Source organism: Cetorhinus maximus, chromosome 10 (assembly GCF_964194155.1).
Source record: "Cetorhinus maximus chromosome 10, sCetMax3.hap1.1, whole genome shotgun sequence".
Lineage (NCBI taxonomy): Eukaryota > Metazoa > Chordata > Chondrichthyes > Lamniformes > Cetorhinidae > Cetorhinus > Cetorhinus maximus.
This window is the reverse complement of record NC_135888.1, coordinates 14855431-14877107: the sequence shown is the minus strand read 5'-3', so window position 1 is coordinate 14877107 and position 21677 is coordinate 14855431. Positions and strand designations below refer to the sequence as shown.

The window sequence follows — 21677 nt, the reverse complement described above, 5'->3', positions numbered from 1 at the left end:
GGGTGGATGGTTGGGGTGTTAATTATTAATGATGAGTTGCACAGCACAATGATATGAGTAGCACAAAGAAAAACCATTTCCAGCATGCTTTCCTCTATAGCCAAGCAGCAATTACTCAACATGCTTGTGAAGCTACTTACTGCTTCTGGGTGAGACACGTCTCCATTGGTTTGGTTGGACGAATACAGATTGACGTATTCACCCTCACCAGCATCCTCACTATTGCTCTCGCTCTACAGGAGACAAGACCATAAGGTCTCAAGATACTCACTCCTATTTCTGTGCACAATGGTTTCCAAACTTAAGACCATAATCAATACAGAGCCAAACCCCATTAATCAAACTTGTATCTTCAGCTGAAACTCCCAGGTTTACTCACTTACTATTCATTAAGGATTCTTGAAGTGCTGTGATGCACAATATATTTTTCCATCCAGCATAAAGTTATCACAGCTCCAGTGAGGTACAGCATATTTCATTTGGACAGCAAAACAGCAAGAAAGGACCTTCACTAGTGCACCAGCCAATGACAGTCTATGCAAAACCTGCAAGTTTGCAGCAGAAATACACTAGTATCATTTTTCCTTCACTCTACTTCGCAGTTGGCTTGTATTTAACAATGAGGAGCCTTTCTACAAGACCAAGACTGGATTCCATCTTTACATGCCTGTAATTATAGTTCTGATGAATGGCCCCCACCCAAAATGTTGGCCTGTTTTTTTTCCCCCCCCCAAAGATTCTAATGAGCTACCATGTATATCTGTTTCATCAGGTCTCCAACATTTGTAGCTTTTATTTCTCTCTAGATTTTGAATGTTTATTTTCCAAATTAATTATTTCACAAAAAAATTTAAGCCAATCAAAGAAAGCCTCATGGATACCAAAATTAGAAGTTTCAACACAAAACATTTCCAATACCAAATATCTGGAACATACTTTTTAAAAAAGGTCCAGCTGAGTTGTGGTACATTTCTCAACAAATCTGCATCCAAAATTGAGTTGTGAATTTGAACATGTCTGGGGGAAATTCCTTTTGATAATAAGTCACCAATAAATTAATTTTCAGTTATTTACAGCACCCTTATAACACACCACAGACTTCACAATAGTGTTTTGAAAGTCTTTCATTGTTCCTGAAGTATGGAGTAAAAGAAAACACACTTGCTTCTGTTCAGTAAGTAAATATCTCGTGCATCAAAATGTAAATCACCCATAAAAAATACTTTATTATTGATGGTGAACACAGTGAATTAAATGTTGGTGTTTGCAGAAATGAACCTTGGCTACATGCCAGCCTTAGGATCATTAGCTGATGTGGCAAATATAAATGTCAATGGCCAAGAAAGTTGTCATTCAACACTAATTTTGCTTTACACACAAGTGTAAATTTGAATCAGTCTGTGAGCATAGCTGCCTACGTTTGAAATAGAATTCGTGCACCATGATTATTCACTGGTCCATTGGATTAGTCACCATCCATTTACTACCATTTTAGCTGTTTCTCTTGCTGGCCTCGGTCTTGCAGAAATATTGACTTTGCTTAACAGCAGACTACTATACATAAATAAAGATCACATTTTTATTCTATGTATATTTTGTGCAAAGTATATGTACTCTTGAAAATCAATCTAAGATATTAATCTAATTAGAAATTATATGGTTGTACAAGAATCAACTCAACAAAATATTTAATAAATGAATACTGTGTTTTTAATGGGTCACAATATAAATTATTTGCATATAACATGGATCAACTCAAAGGCATTAGGGCTGCACATTTGAAGAAACACGAGCCTACTTATAGAAGTCTTCTACAGCAGGCAGGGCTTCAGGCAGCAATATGGAATTGTTTCCAAAGAATTACAGATCAGCAATGATCGGATAGGTGAACAGCCAGCCATGCGCAATTAACAGATGTGTAACAAAGGCAAGGCAAACATTTACATTTCTAGAAAGTGTGCAACCTAGGCAAAACTGAATAATTAGGATTTCCATTTTTCAGGTTTAACTAATCCATCAAGCCTAGAGGAAGTCTGCTATACTGAACAGTAGAAAAATACCCAAAACATTAACCGAAATTGCTTGCTATTAAACTTAGTCCGATAGGGTCTAGAAATTTGTGACCATGCGATTCAACATGCCTTAATTCCTTTTCTGCATGAATCCTGTGTGCTACTTGGCACAGACAGTGACCAAGTTAAAGCAATTAATTTGGTGAAACCAAATAAAAAGCTAAAATTAAACCTCAAACTCAAAAAAAACCCAAAATCAAGAACAGTCTTAGAAACAGGAAAAACTAAGCTTGGCTAGAATTCCATAAATTATCTGGCTTGCAAGCTAAACAATTAGACAAATTGCAAGTTAATTTGACATCAGACTTGAGAGTTAATCTTGTTAAGACAATAGCTGAGCAGCAGTTTATCTTATTCCTTGAAAGTGACTGACAAAAAAACTTGGGAATTCTGTGGTGATACCCCTTCCTTTAAATCCACAAATTAACTATTTTCTTTATTCCTGAATTATATACCTATACACTAGTTTTACCCAGAGTATTTACTGAACTTTCCTTAAAGGACATCTTTGTGTAATGCAACACTCATCATATCTACATATACATTACAACCTAGTCAACTAGCTGAATAATAAAAATCCACCCTGCTTATTGAGGACTGCTGCTTACCAATGCTATTTAAAAAAAAACAAATTAATGCTTCTAACCTATTTAATCAAATGATGCCTTTGTCTGTGTCAAATACTTAATTACAATGATTCAGGACTGCAATATTCAGGAGTATTTTTGATCTAGCTGGACTTGTACTGCTCAGCTGTACAACTCACATTGGGAAACTAGTGAGCAGCTTTACCCAGCAGCCTCTGATGGTGAAAATTTCAATGCAAAAGAGTCCACAATATCATCAGCTCTTCTCAGCACTAGAAATGTAACAAGAGTACTTGGTAAGTATGTTCTAAGTAGCAGGTTTTAAATATGTAAAATCAGCTGAACAGCAGCTGCATCAGTGAGAAACTACCTCTGCCCAGTGGCCTTATTACCAACACCCAAAAATTTCTCAGAAATAAGCAGCGATAAGCTGTTTTATTAAATGATTGACGTGAATACCCTTAGTCCCCTTAATTCAAAATTTCTAAATTCAGCTTTTCTGATAATTAGTATTTTAAACCACTAAATTCCCACTTTTGTGTGTTATTTACATTGTTTAATTCAAACTATAGAATAATTGGTTTAAGAATGTAAACAACTAAACCATCAGTGGACTGTAGTCCAAAAGAGTTTATAATTATTAAACATTTTGCACTTTTCTTGGGGGGTTGGCGGGGTAGGAAAGCTTTTACCATCAGCTTTATAGCTTGAGACAAGACAATGACTTTCTTTGTACTGGATTGAAGATTTCACAAAAAATAAATTTGAAAAGGCAGGACAAGCCATTGACAAGCCAAGCTCAGATAGCATGACTTTTCAATTTCTCATGGAAAATACAGGAGATGGAAAATGATAAAAGACAGACTGGGGGAGAGAGGTAGATGATACAGCATCCTTTCCCCTGGAGACCTTGATTCAAAGACATCCCACACTGATGGGACAAATACCTCTCATGAGAATGGTTCCAGGGATGTGGGACTTCAGTTACATGGTTAGATTGGTGAAGCTGTTTTTTACCCCTTGGAGAAGAGGAAATTGAAAGAAAATTTGATAGAAGTGTTCAAAATCACGAGGGGTCTAGTCAAGAGTAGATAGAGAGGAAGCGTCGAGAACCAGAGGATGCTGACTTAAGGCGATTGGCACAAGAACCAATGGCAACACGAGGAAAAGCATTTTTACACAAGTGGTTAGGAACTGGAATGCACCGTGTGGGTGGGGCAGATACAATTGGAGCTTTCAATAGGGACTTGGATAATCACCTGAAGTGAAAGAAATTGCAGAGTTCCAGGGAAAGGACAGGAGAATGGGACTAGCTGAGTAGTTCTTGCCGAGAGCCAGCAAGGACACTACAGGCCGAATGACCTCCTTCAGTGCTGTAATCATTCAATAATTCTATGTATCATAAGAAGTAGGAGGAGAAATAGGCCATTTGGCCCAGAGTCTGCTCCGCCATTCAATGAGATCATGGCTGATCTGATAATCCTCAACTCCGCTTTCCTGCCTTTTCCCCATAACCCTCGAGTCCCTTACTGATCAAAAATCTGTCTATCCCAACCTTGAATATACTTAACGCCCAGCCTCTACAACCCTCTGTGGTAAAGAATTCCACAGGTTCGCTACCCTCGAAGAAGAAATTCATTTTCATCTCTGCCTTAAATGGGTGACCCCTTACTCTAAGATTATGCCCTCTGGTCCTAGACTCTCCCACAAGGGGAAACAACCTCTCAGCATCTAACCTGTCAAGCCCCCTAAGAATCTTATGTTTCAATAAGGTCGCGAGTCATGCACGACAGCACCTAAATCCCTATGCTGCAGCTCTCTGCAGTTTCTCCATTTAAATAATATCCAGTTCCTCTGTTCTTCCTGCCAAAGTGCATAACCTCACATTTTCCCACATCATATTCCATCTGCCAAATTTTTGCCCACTCACTTAACCTATAACCCTCTGTAGTCTCTTTGTGTCATCCTCACCACTTGCTTTCCCACCTATTTTTGTGTCATCTGCAATCTTGGTGATTGTACATTCACTTCCCTCATCCAAGTTATTAATATATATTGTAAATAATTGTGGTCCCAGCATTGATCCCTGTGGCACTCCACTAGTTACAGGTTGCTTCGTGAAAATGACCCCCTTATCCCAACTCTGTCTTCTATTTAGTTAGCCAATCCTCTATCCATGCTAATATACTCCCCCCAACACCATGTTATCTTATTTAATAGCCTTATGTGTGGTACCTTATCAAATGCCTTTTGGAAATCCAAATATATTATATCTACTGGTTCCCCTTTATCTATCCTGCTTGTTACCTCCTCAAAGAATTCTAATAAATTTGTCAGGAATGATTTCCCCTACATGAAGCCATGCTGACTCTGCTCGATTTTATTATGCATTTCTAAATGCTCTGCTATTACATTCTTTATAGTAGACTCCAACATTTTCCCAATGACGGATGTTAAGTTAACTGGCCTTTGGCTACCTGTTTTTTGTCTCCCTCCCTTTTTGAATAAGGGCGTTACATTGGTAGTTTTCCAATCCTCTGGGACATTTCCAGAATCTAAGGATTCTTGGAAGATTACTACCAGTCCATCCACTATCTCTGTAGCTACTTCCTTGAATATCCTGGGATGCAACCCATCGTGCCCAGGGGGCTTATCGGCCTTTAGCCCCTTTAGTTTCCCTAGTACTTTTTCTCCAGTGATAGTTATTGTATTTATTTCCTCCCCCCACCACCGCCCGCTTTTGCCCCTTGATTTAGTATTTTTGGAGTGCCATTAGTATCTTCTACTGTGAAGACTGATGCAAAGTTTTTATTTAACTCTCCTGCCATTTCCTGGTTCCCCAGCCTCATTCTCTAAGGAGCCCACGTTCACTTTGGCCTCTCTCTTCCTTTTTAAATATTTAAAGAAGCTCTTACTGTCTGTTTTTATATTACTTGCTAGTTTACCCTCAAAGTTTATTTTCTCCCTCAATACATTTTGGTCATCTTTTGTTGGTTTTTAAAAAACTTACCCAATCCTCTAGCTTACCACTAATCTTTGCCACATTGTATGTTTTTTCTTTCAATTTCATACTATCCTTAACTTCCTCGGTTAGCCATGGTTGGTTTATCCCCTTCCTAGAATCCTTGTTGCTCACTGGGATATATCTTTGTTGTGAGTCATGAACTATTTTCTTAAATGTCTGCCATTGTGCATCAGTCATTTTTTCTGCTAAACTCCTTTCCCAGTCCACTCCAGCCAATTCTGCCTTCACCCCTTTGTAATTATCCTTATTTAAGGTTAGCACAGTTGTTTCCAATCCAGGTTTCTCACTCTCAAACTGAATGGTAAATTCTACCATATTATGGTCACTGTTTCCTAGGGAATCTTTTACTCAGATTTATTAAACCTGCCTCATTACCAGATCCAAAATAGCCTGATCCCTGGTTAGATCCACAACATATTGTTCTAGGAAACTGTCCCAAATACGCTATGAATTCTTGCTTGTGGCTACCTATGCCAATTTGATTTTCCCAACCTACATGAAGATTAAAGTCACCCATGATTAATGTACTGTCTTTATTACATGCCCTCATTATCTCCTGATTTATTCTCGGTCCAACAGTATAGCTGTTAGGGGGCCTATAGACAGGCTACTCCCACCAGTGTCTTCTTCACCTTGTTATTTCTTATCTCCACCTGTATGGATTCTACATCTTTGTGTGGGGCAGGATTTTTGCATGGGCAAGACTGAGTACGGAAGGCAGATTTCCTTCCCTAAAAGATGCTGGTGAACCAGTAACGTTTCTCCCTCATAGTATGTCATGCCCCAAATGTGGTGATATCAGCAAACTTTGTCATTTCTCTTTACTCAAGTCTGAATAACCTTTTCAAATGGAAATCTAGAGGTCTCATCACAGATCGCTGAAAAAACTGCAACCATATCATGCCAACTTTAGAATGTTATGTCAGGGTAAGTTAATTCACAATTTTACAACAGTTAGAGCTACATTTACGTTAAGGGTACAAACAACATCACTCTCCATTCCAATTAGTTTCTCTGATTCCTTGTCTTTATTTCCAATATTTACACATACATGTATGGACATTGCAACCTGACCCATTCACATTTCTCACAATCCTTCCTTTCTTTCTGTTTCTTTCTTCTAAGCTCCTCTTACTCTACATGTCTCTCCATATCCTTTATGCTTAAATTTGAACTATTTTTCCCCTTCATTATTCCCAATTCCTCCTCCAAATGTGATAGGGCAAGTCCCTCGATGTTTGGGACTTTGTGTAGTTTTCAATGAGTGTGGGCCTATATCACAACTGGACAACTTTAAAATTTTACAACCCAAGAGCAATTAGGGTACTAAGTGGGAATATGCTATGATTGGGAGTTGAGGGTTAAAGCTGGTAACAAGCCTACAGAATTTGACCCTGCCTGCTTTATACTTTATATTATGCGATTCCTCAAGTGATTCCACAGTATGGAACGTAAAACATTAAGAGTCCAAATTATCGACACTGCACAAGTTGCATTTTTTCTTACCAGTAGACCATTTGCTTTAAAAAGTGATGAGATCTCTTGCAAACATCCCTTTTTTAAAAAAATACTTTTCTGAAGATGATTTTCATTTTGAGTGGATAGTGTACAAATGGTCATTGTACATTTAAAGCAAACTGAAATGATTGAGGCGGGCGAATAAATATCAAGACATCAACCAAATTCCCTAACCCAATCTCAGTTTTCGGGGAGTTTTAGTGAGAATGCAGGATTTGTAAAGCACCAAAGCATTCATAAGTAGTTCTCACCGAAGAAGTTTGGAGAGAGGTGGGAAAAGCAGATTCAGGAGGGAGGCAGACAGGAACAGGCTTTGCATTGTCATGAGAGCAGTCCAGCAGTTCCGTAGCTTTCACTATGCCAGCCGAGCCCGGTAAAGTTAGATCGGAGCTCCTCGATTGCTGCACAGCTGGAAAGTGGGAGGTGATAGTGCAGAGAGAAGGAGATGCAGAGGTGTGATGGTGAGGAACAAAGTCCTGCGAATAGGACCTAAAAACCGACTTGAACTGAGAAGAGAAAAAGGAGAGGTTCACAGGTCAAATATAAAAATCAGACAATCCCATAATGTAGTAACTTAAAAGCAATTTCTTTAAGAGAATTTGCCCTTCCCCCACCATGCACCAAGTCTTTTAAACTACTTTTATTTCTTTTCTATGATCAATTTCTAACATATATTGAGTGCCATTTTCCCCATCCAACAGCAGCAAGTTTAGATTGTTTAAACCAATGTTTTGAATAGAAAGCACGGAGTAAAGAGCTGCACGGCAAGCCTACTGGTTCAGTTTCACTGGTGCAAAAACCTTAGTGTGTTGCAAAATAACCATCGTTAGTTCAAGACAAAAAATATTATTCTAATGAGTGCTTGGTGTCTTCAGACAAAATTCTAAAATGTTGATCATTGTTTTTTGATAGAAACAATGGCTTTCAAACTCAAATTATAGATCTACAAAAAATCTACAAGCATTCAGATTTGGCAAGCTCTCACACTGCTGTAATATTGTCAGTTTTACAGTTGGATTCATCCAATAAAAGTTGTAACAGTCATAACCTTATTTACGCTATTTTAAGCTCTACCACTATTATCGAATCAGCTACAAAGTCTAGCTTCTACGTGACAGCAACATTTCTGGTCAGTCTCAAGATCATATTGTGCCCAAAGAATCAATGCAGGCTAGTAAGGAAGCAGAGGGCAATGCTTCACCGATCAACCAAATGAACCAGCTAGCTAGCTCCAATCACTTTTAAAATTTTTGCTGAGCTTGAAATTTTGTGTTCCAAGTATGACAACTTCCCCCCACCACCCTTAATAACTTCTAGCTTTTAAATACAGTATTTTTTGTCACTACAATGAAATAGTTATAGCAAATAATTATTGCTAACTTTTGTGTATAGAAAGCAAGAGATTGCATTTAGTGAAGGTAATATTACAGAATCAATCACAAACTGAGATCATGTCTAACTTGGCATTGACTAGTCGTTGGATCTGCATGCATCTTATTAATCTATTTAGGCACTGATGAGGTTGGAGCTCAGGAGGGTGAATGCACCCAAGACCCCAACTGGGGTGGGGGGCTCAACGGAATGGCACTACTGCCTTGTTCTTTATTAATGTAGGGTTTCAGAAAACAATGAACTATGCAACATTTCCAACTAGCCATGAATCTTTTGGATTGTTTTATACTTACGTTTATTCTCTTGCACAATATATGTTCCCATTGGATGAACACAGTTTGGAGGCTTTTCTAATGGTTTAATGAGTTTATTTACTGGCATTTGAGTGATTACATGTTAATCAGTGAAGAAAAAAAAAGTCAAGATCACCAAAGAAAAGAGATGCTGAATCAACCACTGCCTTATTCGCCTAGAAGTCATAATTTACATTAAATTGAGGCAAAAAAGGTTAAGTGTGGGCAAACTGTTTGCTCAAGGCAAGAACTCTGTACAGCTATTTAAAAAAATTATCACTGTAAATACAGCTTCTGGTGGCATTGAAACTGACTAGAACTGCTCCAGGGGTGTAGTCCACAATGCAGCTTCAGAAGCTGTGGGCCCAAAAATCCAAAAACACTAGAACTGGTTTGATGAAAATGAAATGGAAAGAGTAGATGATGAAAAACACCACCAGCATTTATCAAGTCATCCATCAAGATGATCAAGCGCATGATAATATCTGTAAATAAGTCCAGGCTGTACGAAGAATTGAGACACACATCTGCTAGACCAAAGTTACAGTTAAACTGCTGTCCTATGTTGACCAGAATCACATGAACTTTTATGATAAACCAGTCTTGGCCCACAACTGAGCAGCTGCACACAGGAACAGCACTGATGAAACCACCCTTCTTAGACAAAAATCAGATCCCGATAAGAGAATCTATTTCCAAAACTTTCTAAAGAAATCAGCTATCAATGATGACGAAATTGATCAGCTGTCTTAGTGTGTGATCAATGCTATCCTTGCCAAGGAACTTACAAACTCGGACTGAAAAGGCCAAATTGGACTGTCAAGGAGATATAATAATGTCCATAATGTTATTGGAAATTATTTTAAAACATAGTGGTGTGCGTGTGTCTGTCTTAATTGGATTAAAGCCAGTTGGTCTAGGCGCTTTGATGTACAGAAGAGAAGTAGGTTTGAAATGGTAATTAGATAAACATAGGGAAATAGAAGGTGAGGTGTAAAGGGTGAAATTTGCATTTTTAAATAGACCATTCTAAAGAGTGGGTGAAATATTACACCTAACCAGGTGAAGCTCAGAAACAGTGTTTATTTTTTTCAATGCTTACTAGTAAAGTGGGTATTATGAAAGGGTTTTATTGTTAAAAGATTTAAAGTTAAAAAAAAACCTAGTGTCAACGAGAATTTGCATTCAAAGAGGAAAATACATATAAAGGGAGAGAAGGCTGTTGGTAAAAGGAGGGGGGATTCTAAGATCTAAAGCCTCCACCCTGTAAGCCTCAAGTCTGTCTGCGAGGAGCCAGAGCTGAAAGAAATTCATTTCAAAAGTGACTGTCCAGGGTGTGCTTTCCCAGGGGTCTGTTTAAATCTATGTATTCTACCGTTGCTTTAACTGGGGTGTAACTGAAAGTCAGATTAATTAGGAAACTTTTGTAGTTATTATAGTAGTAATTTCATAGACATATGTATGTGCTTACAATCTTTGTATTAATAAATGTTTCATGTAGGTTTATAAAAAACCTCGAGACTCAATGGTCTTATTACTACTGAATTCAAAGCCTGCATCTCGAAACTTACAAATTGCAAAAATGGGTTATGACATTTGTTTCAAGTTTCCCTCTGGGATTTGAATGACTCAGCCTTTACCATCAGCTGTGTCATAATAGGACTCAAATGGGATGGCACCTATTTCTGATGCTATCCCAGTTCGGATTATACTAACACCTCAACAAACGGTCTCATCAGTCAAAGAATTCATTGCAGAAAAAATGAGATATTTTGGCTGTTTTCTTTGATGTTGAATGATAAATGGAAAAAAAGAACATTTATTTATTCAGTGCATAGCTAAACCAAACAAACCAGGATTGCCCCAAGTCTGATTCTTTGTGCAGTTTACTAATCTTGTCTACTGTGGCAGAATTGAGCTAGAATTGAGTTCAGCAGCCTCAGGTTAGAGAAAAAGAGGTCAAGAAAAAAATTGGACGAGGTCAGGCTCAGCTGTGATGTCTCCATTGTCAAAGAGCCGACTAACACTCAAGGCATTCTTAAATAACGACCACTCTAGAGAGGTACCCGAATCAGTTAGTGATGAGCATCTACATACTTCAGTAACAACAGAAAATTGACAAATAAAACAGAGGGCATTGGAGAACAGTGAAGTCCTACACCCACCAGACACACACTACGCTCAGACAGATAACCTAAAATCTGGCACCAACAATTTGATCTCAATCTCTCTACCTTTGTGTGTTAAAAATAGCATAACTGATCTGCAGGACAGCCAGGAGACAAATGCTGAGATCTGCAAAGTGAAACAGAAAAATCTAACTGCATGGCACAAAGCTGTTGTATTTATATAATTTAGCTGGCAGTGAATGTGCTTAGTCATTTTTTCCACACTAAATGAATAATAGTATAACGATAAGAGTCCTGAGAGCCAATTGTTTTGTCTACTCTTTAAGATAGTATTTACATAGATTTGGGTTACACTGGGGCCCCAAAATATCAAAAATACATCAGATTTTTGGCATAGCTGTCATAATTGTGCACTTATCTACCGTTTCATAATGTGTAAAGCAACTTAACTAGTATAAATAACTATTACAGCTTACAAATTAAATTTTCTTTGTCTGGAAAGCACTGCTAAATTTATGTAGGTTAGCATTTTTTGAACCAGAGAAATTAAACATGGTTATCATAGAATTAACCTTAAGGTATCATAAGGAAGTCTAAGTTTTATAATGCCATGATAAATCTGAAGTTGAAGTTCCACTTATTTATCCACAATCTTCATAACAAAGGAGTTAGGAGTTTCACATTGTAATGCCGTAATGAAACACAGACTGGATAAGCCAGAAGTGTGATGGGGAAAAAAATCCCATGTATTTATCACTGATTAGTTTACTTGTCTTAATTCTCAAGATAATATAGCTACCCCAAGTTAAAAGGCTACACAACGACAAAGTGACATCATTGGTCAGCCTCCCACTTTCAACCCTGAGTAAACTTGAGCTCATCTAAAACTCTGTTACCCATATCCTAACCTGCATCAATTACTGTTCACATCAACCCTATGCTTGCTGGCCTACATTGGCTCAGCCACTCCTTGATTTGAAAATTCTCATGCTGGTTTGCAGGTTCCTCGATAACCCCATTCCTCCCCAGCCCTACAACCTCCTCCAACCCAAGATCTGAGCTCCTCAATTCTGGATCCTTGCACATTCCCAATTTTTATCATTCCACCATTGGCAGCCATAACTTAAACTGCCTAGGCCCTAAGCTCTCGAATTTCCTTCCTAAACCTCTCCACCTCTCTCATCTCTCCATTGCTTTCTTCTCCTTTAAAACTGACCTCTTCCTACCCTAATATCTCATGTCTGTCAAATTTTGTTCAAAATCATTCGCCTCGTGAAGCACCTTGGGGCATTTTACATACCGCTAGAGGGGCAAATGTAAATACAAGTTTCTGCTGTTGACCTTGATTGCCCTCCTGCATGATACTTACCAACCATAGATGCAGAAATGAGCATGACATTTTTTATCGGTGGGGGGCCGGTGGCAGGAGGGCAGTTTTAGAAGAGTGAATTATTACTGGGACAATTGTAAAACAGTGATTGTTAAAATGATCTTTTAATGGCATCTAGAGCAGAAATCTTTCATATTAATGAATGATAACACTTAAGCCACACTGAATTAAAGGTCTATTAAGGTACCTTAAGAATGATGGCGAATACTAAAGTAAAATTTCAAAATGAGAACTTGCATTGCATTAGGTGTAACTGTTTCCCAAACTCATTGCCATAACCTGTTTGAATATGGTCCGGAACCAGTGTACAGCAGATATTACAGGAAGTTAAGGGGTGCCAATTAATGTCCATTGTAGGTGCTGAATCCAGTCTGGCTGAAAAAATGTCATGAAACTTTGATGAGAATGTCAGGTCATACCAGTTTGAACATCATTAATTGTTCAAATTTGCTCTCCCACAGTGCAAGCTTACCCAAAGTTGGGTGCACCCTCCCCCAACCAAATGAGGGATGAAGAACTTATCAACATGGGCCATAGTAGCTGAAAATCACCATCAACTTCTTGCAGCAATGGTGATGTGCAGTTCATTTTAAAAAGAACACCTATAATTTTAGAATTTAGAGATGGATTAGCTCTGTGGGTAGCTCTCCTGCCACTTGAGCCGGAAGGCCCCAGATTCAAGTCCCACTCAAGAACTTGTTGGCTACGAAAGAACCCAGCCACAGGTGCAAGCAAGCCAGCATGCATCAGTACTGGTCCCCAGGGAGTGGAGTAAAGGGGTGGTGGGGGGAGGTTAGCAGCAAGAAGGCCACCTGGCTGTGAAACCACCTGCCACATCCAAAAATGATGCTTGGTATACATGTGATCAACCAACATTGTAGCAAGCCCCATTAAACATGGGAAACAAGAGGAACCCCACAAGCTTATAACTTGATCTGGATTGTCCAAAGTTCAGTGGCTTCAATATACCCCCAGTCTTATTTTGTGTTTTTGTTGAAAATTAGAGAGTTTTAAGTAAATATTGAATTTTAGTCACATCAGAAAAAATGAAAATCGATACCACTGTTTGCACTACAACTTTATTCCAAATGTTACATAACAGAAAATATGTATGATTTGGAAGTAGCAAAGGATTTTCAGAGCTCTGAATTAATAACTTCAAACATCACCAGAAGCACTAACCTTATGATACACATTCAAATCCCCTCACTTGTTTAAAACTTACATTGAAACTAAAGAATAGCTGTGTTTGTTTGCAATGTTCAGTTTTTAGCCTGTCTATAGGCTTTCCTCCACCTGCCCTAAATTTGGTCTGCAATAGTATTTTCATAGCACACTGCAAAATTCCAACAGGAGTAGATCACTCTGCAGAAGCTGCCAAAATGGTCCCTTAGAGAGAATAAAATGGCTACATGACTGCAATAAACTTTTTAAAAACACTACTTTCCTGCGTGCATTATAGTTTCTAAAATTGGATCATCTGAATGGTTCCTTTAAAGTTGGATTGTGATTTTTTTCTATTCTTCAATGCTTGCCCTTTTTCTCCTAGGTCTATGAAGATGCTGTAGCCAACCAACCAGCCATACTCACCTCTCCCAGTTTAGTGATGTCACTGGACTCTACATTCTGAAATTCCCCCGAAATAACTTCGCTTGCTCTCTCACTGTCTTCAAAAGGTCTCCTTGTGGTCACTTGTAATTTAGATGTTTGACAGTCCCATCTCCTTAACTATGCAGTCACTCTTCCATTCCCTCCCCAACTTATTCTAAGTTGTTACGGCTGTAGACAACATATGCCATTTAAAAAGATAACTACAACAATAAACCTTTTTACAAATATTGAAAAAGATAAATTGCAATTTTAGGTTTAATTATTCCCACAACATAATTGTTCTGAAAGTCTCCATGCATGCTCCAATTTACAAAGTTCAGAAGTAGAGGCATGATCTAGACATATTAAAAGTGATTAGTTCTAAATCCCTAGTATTTAGTCATAAGGGGACTCAGTTAACAGAAATGAACAAAAAAGGGCAGAAAATCTGGGCTCTTAAACTAGTTATTTAAAATAATCAGTCAGCAATCAGGTAATGACTTAAACACAACAGACTGTACCCTACTAACTGTTCTTGGCAAGTGTGGAATGGCGAACCAAATTAATTTGTGGTTTCTCATACATTACTTATCCTACTGAAATAGGATACATTTTACAGTCCAGTCAGCACATTATTGCTGATTAAAATCTTATTAATACTATAATAAAAAAAACAGATTCTGTATTAGAACAAATCATAACTGCCAGTAAACCAGACAGCTCAAACCTCCTGTGCCTATTTGAAGGTGTCCAGTTTTCACAGTTCTGTGGTGGACCAATATTGTGTTTTGCAGGGTAAATAAGAGACAGAGTTTTCCCTACAATTCCTCACATGCAAGTTTCTAATTTGAACTGGGGAGTCTATTGGAGGAGAGTTAATCTGCATCACCTTTAAATATTTAACATCTCAGTTCATAAACAGCATTGAATGAGAGCTGACAGCAATTCACTACTTGTGTCTCAAAGTACTGCACAGTAGAAAAGGAAAGCTACTCTTTTTTTTGGCAGGGGGGGCGGGGGGTGGGGTGTGGTGTGGAGAGAGAGAAGGGAGAAGTGGGAGGAACAAGATGACAACTTCATGATGTAGTATTCCAAAAAAGCCTTTTTAAAAAGAAACTAACACAAACATGAAAAATTAAAATTTACACCTATCATGTAGCTCCTCAATTGGCTATTTCTCTATGGTGATGCCAGACTCTAATTTAGTATCAGCGCACAATTCCACTCTTAAAAATGGATTTTAAAATGGATTTTTTAAATGGATAAGCAAAAAAGTCGACAGAAGTAGCAAGTTATAAGGTACTTGAATTTCTAGGTTTACCACTTTCTTTTTAAGTCCATTAATTTGTAGCCATTTCTAACTTGACAAAATATTACAGGCAAAAATGCAGGTACTAAAACAAACATTAGTCAGTGATCCTTTAGTTATGAGAAGGTCCTTTAGTTATGAGAATGTAGGTAAAACCCATTTTTCCTTGAAAATATTTTAAAAACCTACCAATTCACTATTATTTTAGATCAAACCAAGAAACTAGAAATTAATTTCCTGTGATCTATCCCCATCCCCACTACAGTTTGATATCATGCTGATCCCAATCCAAAAATCAAAGTGACCAGCCACAAGCCGCCTGCCTGACATGCCTGGAACAGCACTGGAATGTTTTGAATGCTGTCACTTGCTGGGGCAAGAGCAGGGCATGAATCACACAAATAAGGCATGTTGTTAATTATCTCTCCTACTCCATATATGTCATCAATTCCCATGAGCCATGACAGCATGAACTGTGCTAGCAGGGATCCTTCTGATGCTGGTTGCCTAGGTTTCAATTTAGCATTTTTAACATTAGGATTTTCCCTTCTGCTACAACCTTTTGCTCTGGAAAGTTTTACTTTAGTTGTTTATTCCACAGATTTTGCTGAAGACACTTGAAATATGCCAGTGACAGAGAAATATTTCTTTAGAATACAGCTCTGTGTGCAAGTACTGCTGGTGGTGTATAAAGAATTTTTAAAAAAAACTAATGTCCCATGTTCAATTGCTGTCTATGTTGTTCTCAGCTGCTGAGTCTAATGTGAATTTTAATTTGTACATACACAGAATAGTCCAATTTTTGAAGATTGCAAGCATAGTAGAGCATTTCTGACCCAATATGGCTCTTTGCAATGAGTCTTATTTAACAACCATTTTTAAAATTAGTGCAGTTGGATTTTGCTTAACACAGTCAAAGATAATTTAATTTCAATATAATGTAATCAGGTTCAAGTGCAAAGGGTTCAGGTTCACAATACTTTTGGATTAATACCTAAAAACATTCACTGTGTAATCATTTAATATTGATTTGTTAATCATGCACAATTAGTTGACCCCACACAAAAATCCTCAGCACTGCAGGAAAGTAATAGGGTGACTCAGGAAGTGAAGATACCCTGGCAGTCAACACTTCAATTGGAGGAAACTGGTTGAAAATTGGTTTCCTAGAATTTAACTGGTTGTGCTGACCAGGCAGTGGGCATTAAGTTTTGCAAGAGGAATATGAAAGCGTGAACAAGGCAATTCTAGGAAGAATTGTGGAGGTCATAGTGTTTTAGGTGGAATGAGGGGAGGTAGGAGTGAAAGCAATGGATAATCTTCACAGGATAAATTGGCAACGGGTTTATATATATTTTCTTGAAACTTATGTTGAAAATCATAGAATGGGTACACGCAAGTGGTTTCTATTTACAGTAGATGTTTAGGAAATCAGAAAAGAGTCATATTTTGGATCTGGTTCACAAACATTGGACTCCTGAAAAGGCTATGATTAACTGCACAAAACAGCAACAGTTCTACGCTTGATAATGGCTCATGTTGCAATATTAACCATTTGTATATGTGCATTGCAAGGTTAAGAAACTCAGATGAAGAAAAATAAGAGGCTTTAGTTGAACAATAATAAGCAATTAACTAATTTCACAAGAAATTGTATGGTGCAGAATCCCTACCAATAAAAAGATGAGAACTGACAAATTCTATGTTTTGATCAAATGTCTGCTTATCAAAAGTATGAACTTCATGACAAAGGCAGGTAAACTACATAAAAGAAAAATTATTAGCCTATAAAACATTTATTCAGCAAAGGCAAAGGTGAGCAACCCATTTAAATGATGCCAAATTCTGCATCTGTAGTTGCTACGTAATCCTAGATAATTATAAGAAAACTTCCAGGATTTCTGAGGAGGCCCAGCAATAATCTGCTCCTCCTCTCCCAAGCCTTCTGCCCCCTGCAGTCACTACATTATGCTTTTAAGTACCAAAGGCTCTCAGAATGCAGCCTTATTTCACAGGATACTGGTGATTTTTTTCTAATGTTGTGAAATTAGGAGTCTGAACCTCTCTGTTCAGTAACTTGAAATATCAGTTGCTCATATAATAACTCATACAGGAGTTCCTCAGTGTAAATGTACTGGGCCCAACTGTCTTCAGCTGCTTCACCAATGACCTTCCCTCCGTCATAAGGACAGAAGTGGGGATGTTCGCTGATAACTGTGCAATGTTCAGCGCCATTCATGATTTCTTAGATACTGAAGCAGTCATGTCCATATGCAGGAAGACCTGGAAAACATTCAGGCTTGCGCTAAGTGGCAAGTAACATTCACATCACTTAAGTGCCAGGCAATGATTATCTCCAACAATAGTGAATCTAACCACCTCCCCTTAACATTCAATGGTATTAACATCACTGAATCCCCCACTATCAATATGCCCTCCAAGCCACACACCATCCTGACTTGGAACTATATCACTGTTCCTTCAGTGTCACTGGGTCAAAATCCTGGAACTCCCTTCCCAACTGCACTGGGTGTACCTATACCACATGGACTGCAGCAGTTCAAGGAGGTGGTTCACCGCCACCTTCTCAAGGGCAATTAGGGATGGGAAATAAATGCTGGCCTCGCCAGCAATGCTCACATCCCGTAAAAGAATAAAAGAAAAGGAAAAATTCTGATGAGAACTCCATAGTTCTGAAGGGCACTTAACCTGAACAAAGAACTAGAGTTATCTGTATGGCCATCCAATGTAAGCTTTGGTTAATAATATGATGCAAACCCATCCTACAATTTCAGTTGCTGAGCTCTAATTCAGAAAAGTGCAAATGAAAATTCTTGACCACGAGTTAAATCACCCCAACCAACCAACACGCAATTCTCAAACTGGCGATAATGTAGTGCTTTTCTCTTCAAAAGCCTAACTATTATAGTCCAGTCTGACCTCATCTTTGATTCGCTAAGGCAGATGGAAGAACGCTCACACAGACGATCACAAGGCACAAGCTTTAGTCAGCACACTCACCGAAGATGAGGATAAGGAGTTGTGACGACTCAGGAAGGAATTGGAGACGGACATGCTGATACTGGTAGCAGTATTGGCGCCCTCAGGCAGGACAAGCACCTTCGACTGCTGAAGATAGAAAGAGGAAGAAGAGAAGGAAGAGGAGTAGGAAGATGAAGCAGCAACACAGGATGCCTGCTTGGAACATCAGTGGAGGGACAGACACACAAAGAGATAGAGACAGAAATGTCAATAGTAAGGGAATAAACTATAACTTGGAGGATATTTAATGTTATAAAAAGTCAACTTATAAAGCTGAAATATTTACACAACTATACAAATTAAAAAGATATTTGATTTTTGACATTTGCAGCGGATCTACAGAATGTCACAGGTGGTACTCAGTAGATGTTTGCCTGTAATATTTCATGTGGAATTTATTCAAGCAAAGTTTTACTGAAAAGTCACCTTTGACATTTCTTTTTCCAAGGGCAGTCTCCGTTGAAATAGTTTTAACATATGGCTTAATCTACACAGCATAATTGACCATGTTTAACATTTTATTCTTGGAGAATAGTTGTTTACACAAATAGTGCTAATCAGAAAAGGCAAATTACTCACTTTTCTAGATTGTTCAAATTATCCTTCATAGGCCTTGGATAATCTAACTGGGTAAAAACACTAGATGAAGGTTCGTTTAATCCTGTATCATGCAATCTTTCCTTCCCTTATATAACACATACAAATGGTCCATGTTTATTTCTTCCAACCAAGTAGGCAGTGCAAAGTTTTGTGAAGGAACCCAAAAATCCGGATTTACATCTTATGTAAAAAAATACGGCTGTTGTTTTAGTTTCTTTCAGTCACCCCAATGCCACTAGCCTTTCCCAAATTCAAAGAAAAAAATAATTGCTCCCAATTTCTGTTGATACTGTTCGTGTACAAGACACCAATTTCTGCGGAGAAGTGCTTCCTCTCAGCACCTCCTCCAGACAGATTGATAGATTAGGAATTCATTGTTAATTCATCTGAATACAATTCATTGCTGGCAAAACCACATTTCGGAGAGACTGCAACAGGCTTCAAATCAACCAAAATATGAAATGAATCAAAAATAGCAACATCAATTCAGGATATTTTTCAGTGCCCAGACACTCAAAGCACAAAACATCATGCTTTCAAACTAAGTTGAGTAAACTGCAAAATAATTTCTGCGTCGCTAACAATTTTCTGCAATCCTTCAATAATTAATTGACTTACTGTGTCTAAGTGTCCCGGGATAGGGCTGCTAATTTCAACTGCTTCACTTTTATGTAGTGAGCTGCTATGATGATCAGCTACAGCTGTGTACTGCACATCAAAATCTATTAGATCATCCTAGATGCAGTGTAAAAGGTGTTAACTGGGGAGGAGTGGGGTGGGTGGTAGGGGTTTGCAGGTGATTGTGACCTCTTTCTTTGGTGTTAAATTGGTTCCAAAGTGAAACATCTGATGGCAAATTTGAAATTAGCCAATCTTACTTAGTTTACTCAGTAATGTGGTGAGAATCTCAATCTTACAGCACAGGAGACAGCCATTTAGCCCATTGTATCTGTGCTTCTTGTAAGATTTATCCAATTAGTCCCAGTCTCCAGCTCTTTCCCCACAGCCCTGTAAAATTTTCCTTTTATATCCAATCACCTTCTGAAAGTTACTATTGAATCTATTTTCACTACCCTATAAAAAAAGATTATAACACCTGTTGTGTAAGAACATTTCTCATCTCCTCTATGGTTCTTTTGTCCATTGTATTAAATATGTGTCCTCTGCTCACTGACCCATCCACCGGTCGTAACAGGTTCTTATTTACTTTATTAAAACCCCTCTGAATTTTGAGCACCTCTATTAAATCTTTTTTCTGCTTTAAGCAGAACAATCCCAGCTTTTCTAACCTCTTCATGTAACTGAACTCCCTCATCCCTGCACCTGGCAGGTCTGCAGTGCACTGCTGAAGACTGACTTTACTGGGTGCTAGAGAAGTAGACCTGCCACTAGGGCTAGGATTCTTCCCATGCAACCAGAAATAACTAAACCAATATTCTAATGAACACAATGATCCCAGCTGAACACGTAGCTGGAAGCTTGTCAGTGATGTGTGATGGTAAACTGGCTAATCTCGAGCAGTACTATGCTTTGGAGATCCCTAGGCCTTTGGCACTTGCTGCGCCTTCCTAAGTGTATGCGCCATATATCAGGAACCGTGTGTGGATTTCAGTAATTTGGTTTAGATGGTGTATAGGTTTCTATGCATGTTAAACATTTGGCTTGACAAAAAAATCTTGGCGAAACTAAACCAAGTTCTATAATCAAAAATTCTTCCCAAATATTTTACATGTGATTTTTTTAAAAATCAGCAAATCAGAAAATGACAAATATTTTAAAAACATATTTACCGTCACGGTAATAACCTTTAAATTCAAGGGTCTGACCAGAATGGTGTCTCTACGCTCCAAATGTACTGGACAGTCTCTAGCATTAACAGACCTACCTGTCGTTTGATGGAGTTTGTGCGAGTTAATATTGTATAAATGTGCTTGGGTCAACAGATGGTCACTTCCCTATTTATTTCAATAACTACACTATTTTTAAAAAAAAAAAGTCTGTTTACTTTAGCAGACTCAATGCATTCAGAAGTTTCAAGCCAACATATGTACTGCACTATTTTTCCAAAGAATTGTCAGAAATCTACACTCCATTGTTCTCTTTTCTAAAGAATGTAATCTGCCAGTAAGACAGTACAAAAATGCACTGCTTGGTTCAAATACAACTGTGGTACTATAATTGAATACAGGATCATAATTTAACTCTATCTTTGCAAAATCTTTTCAAGTTATTCAACTTCCAAATTTATAGCCAGCAGTTAACCCTTGCTACATCTCCGCTCGACATTCAAAGGCATTACCAGTGCTGAACCCTACCATCAACATCCTGGGGATTAGCCATTGACCAAAAACATAACTGGTCCGCCAAAATAAATACTGTGGCTACAAGAGTCAGTTAAAGGCTGGGAGCTTGCCACAAGTAACTCACCTCCTGACCGCCCCAAAGCCTATCCAATATCTACAAGGCACAAGTCAGGAGTGTGATGGAATACTCTCCACTTGCCAGGATGAGTGCAACTCCAACATTCAAGAAGCTTGACACCATCCAGGACAAAGCAGTCTGCTTGATCAGCATCACATTCACCACCCGACGCACAACAGCAGCAGTGTGCAGCATCAACAAGATGCACTGCAGCAACTTGCCAAGGCTCCTTCAACAGCACCTTCCAAACCTCAAACTCTATGACCTAGAAGAGTAAGGGCAGCAGATGCATGGAAACACCAGCACCTG

General features: G+C 38.4%; 1 protein-coding gene across 8 annotated transcripts in view; it reads right to left on the bottom strand.

Annotated features, from left to right (window-relative positions):
• The window catches only part of LOC144685471 (rap guanine nucleotide exchange factor 1-like), a 184590-nt gene that overhangs the window by 52309 nt on the left and 110604 nt on the right, over nucleotides 1–21677 (bottom strand). For 3 of the 8 annotated variants that reach the window (XM_078550011.1, XM_078550009.1, XM_078550010.1), the window contains one exon: nucleotides 141–233. The exons of 2 other annotated variants lie outside the window; for them this stretch is intronic. In XM_078550011.1, coding sequence (XP_078406137.1) covers nucleotides 141–233 — 93 coding nt within the window. Of the gene's footprint in view, nucleotides 1–140; nucleotides 234–7453; nucleotides 7709–18326; nucleotides 18501–21677 lie in introns of all 8 variants that reach the window. 3 more of the 8 variants (XM_078550014.1, XM_078550008.1, XM_078550015.1) reach the window with 2 other exon arrangements.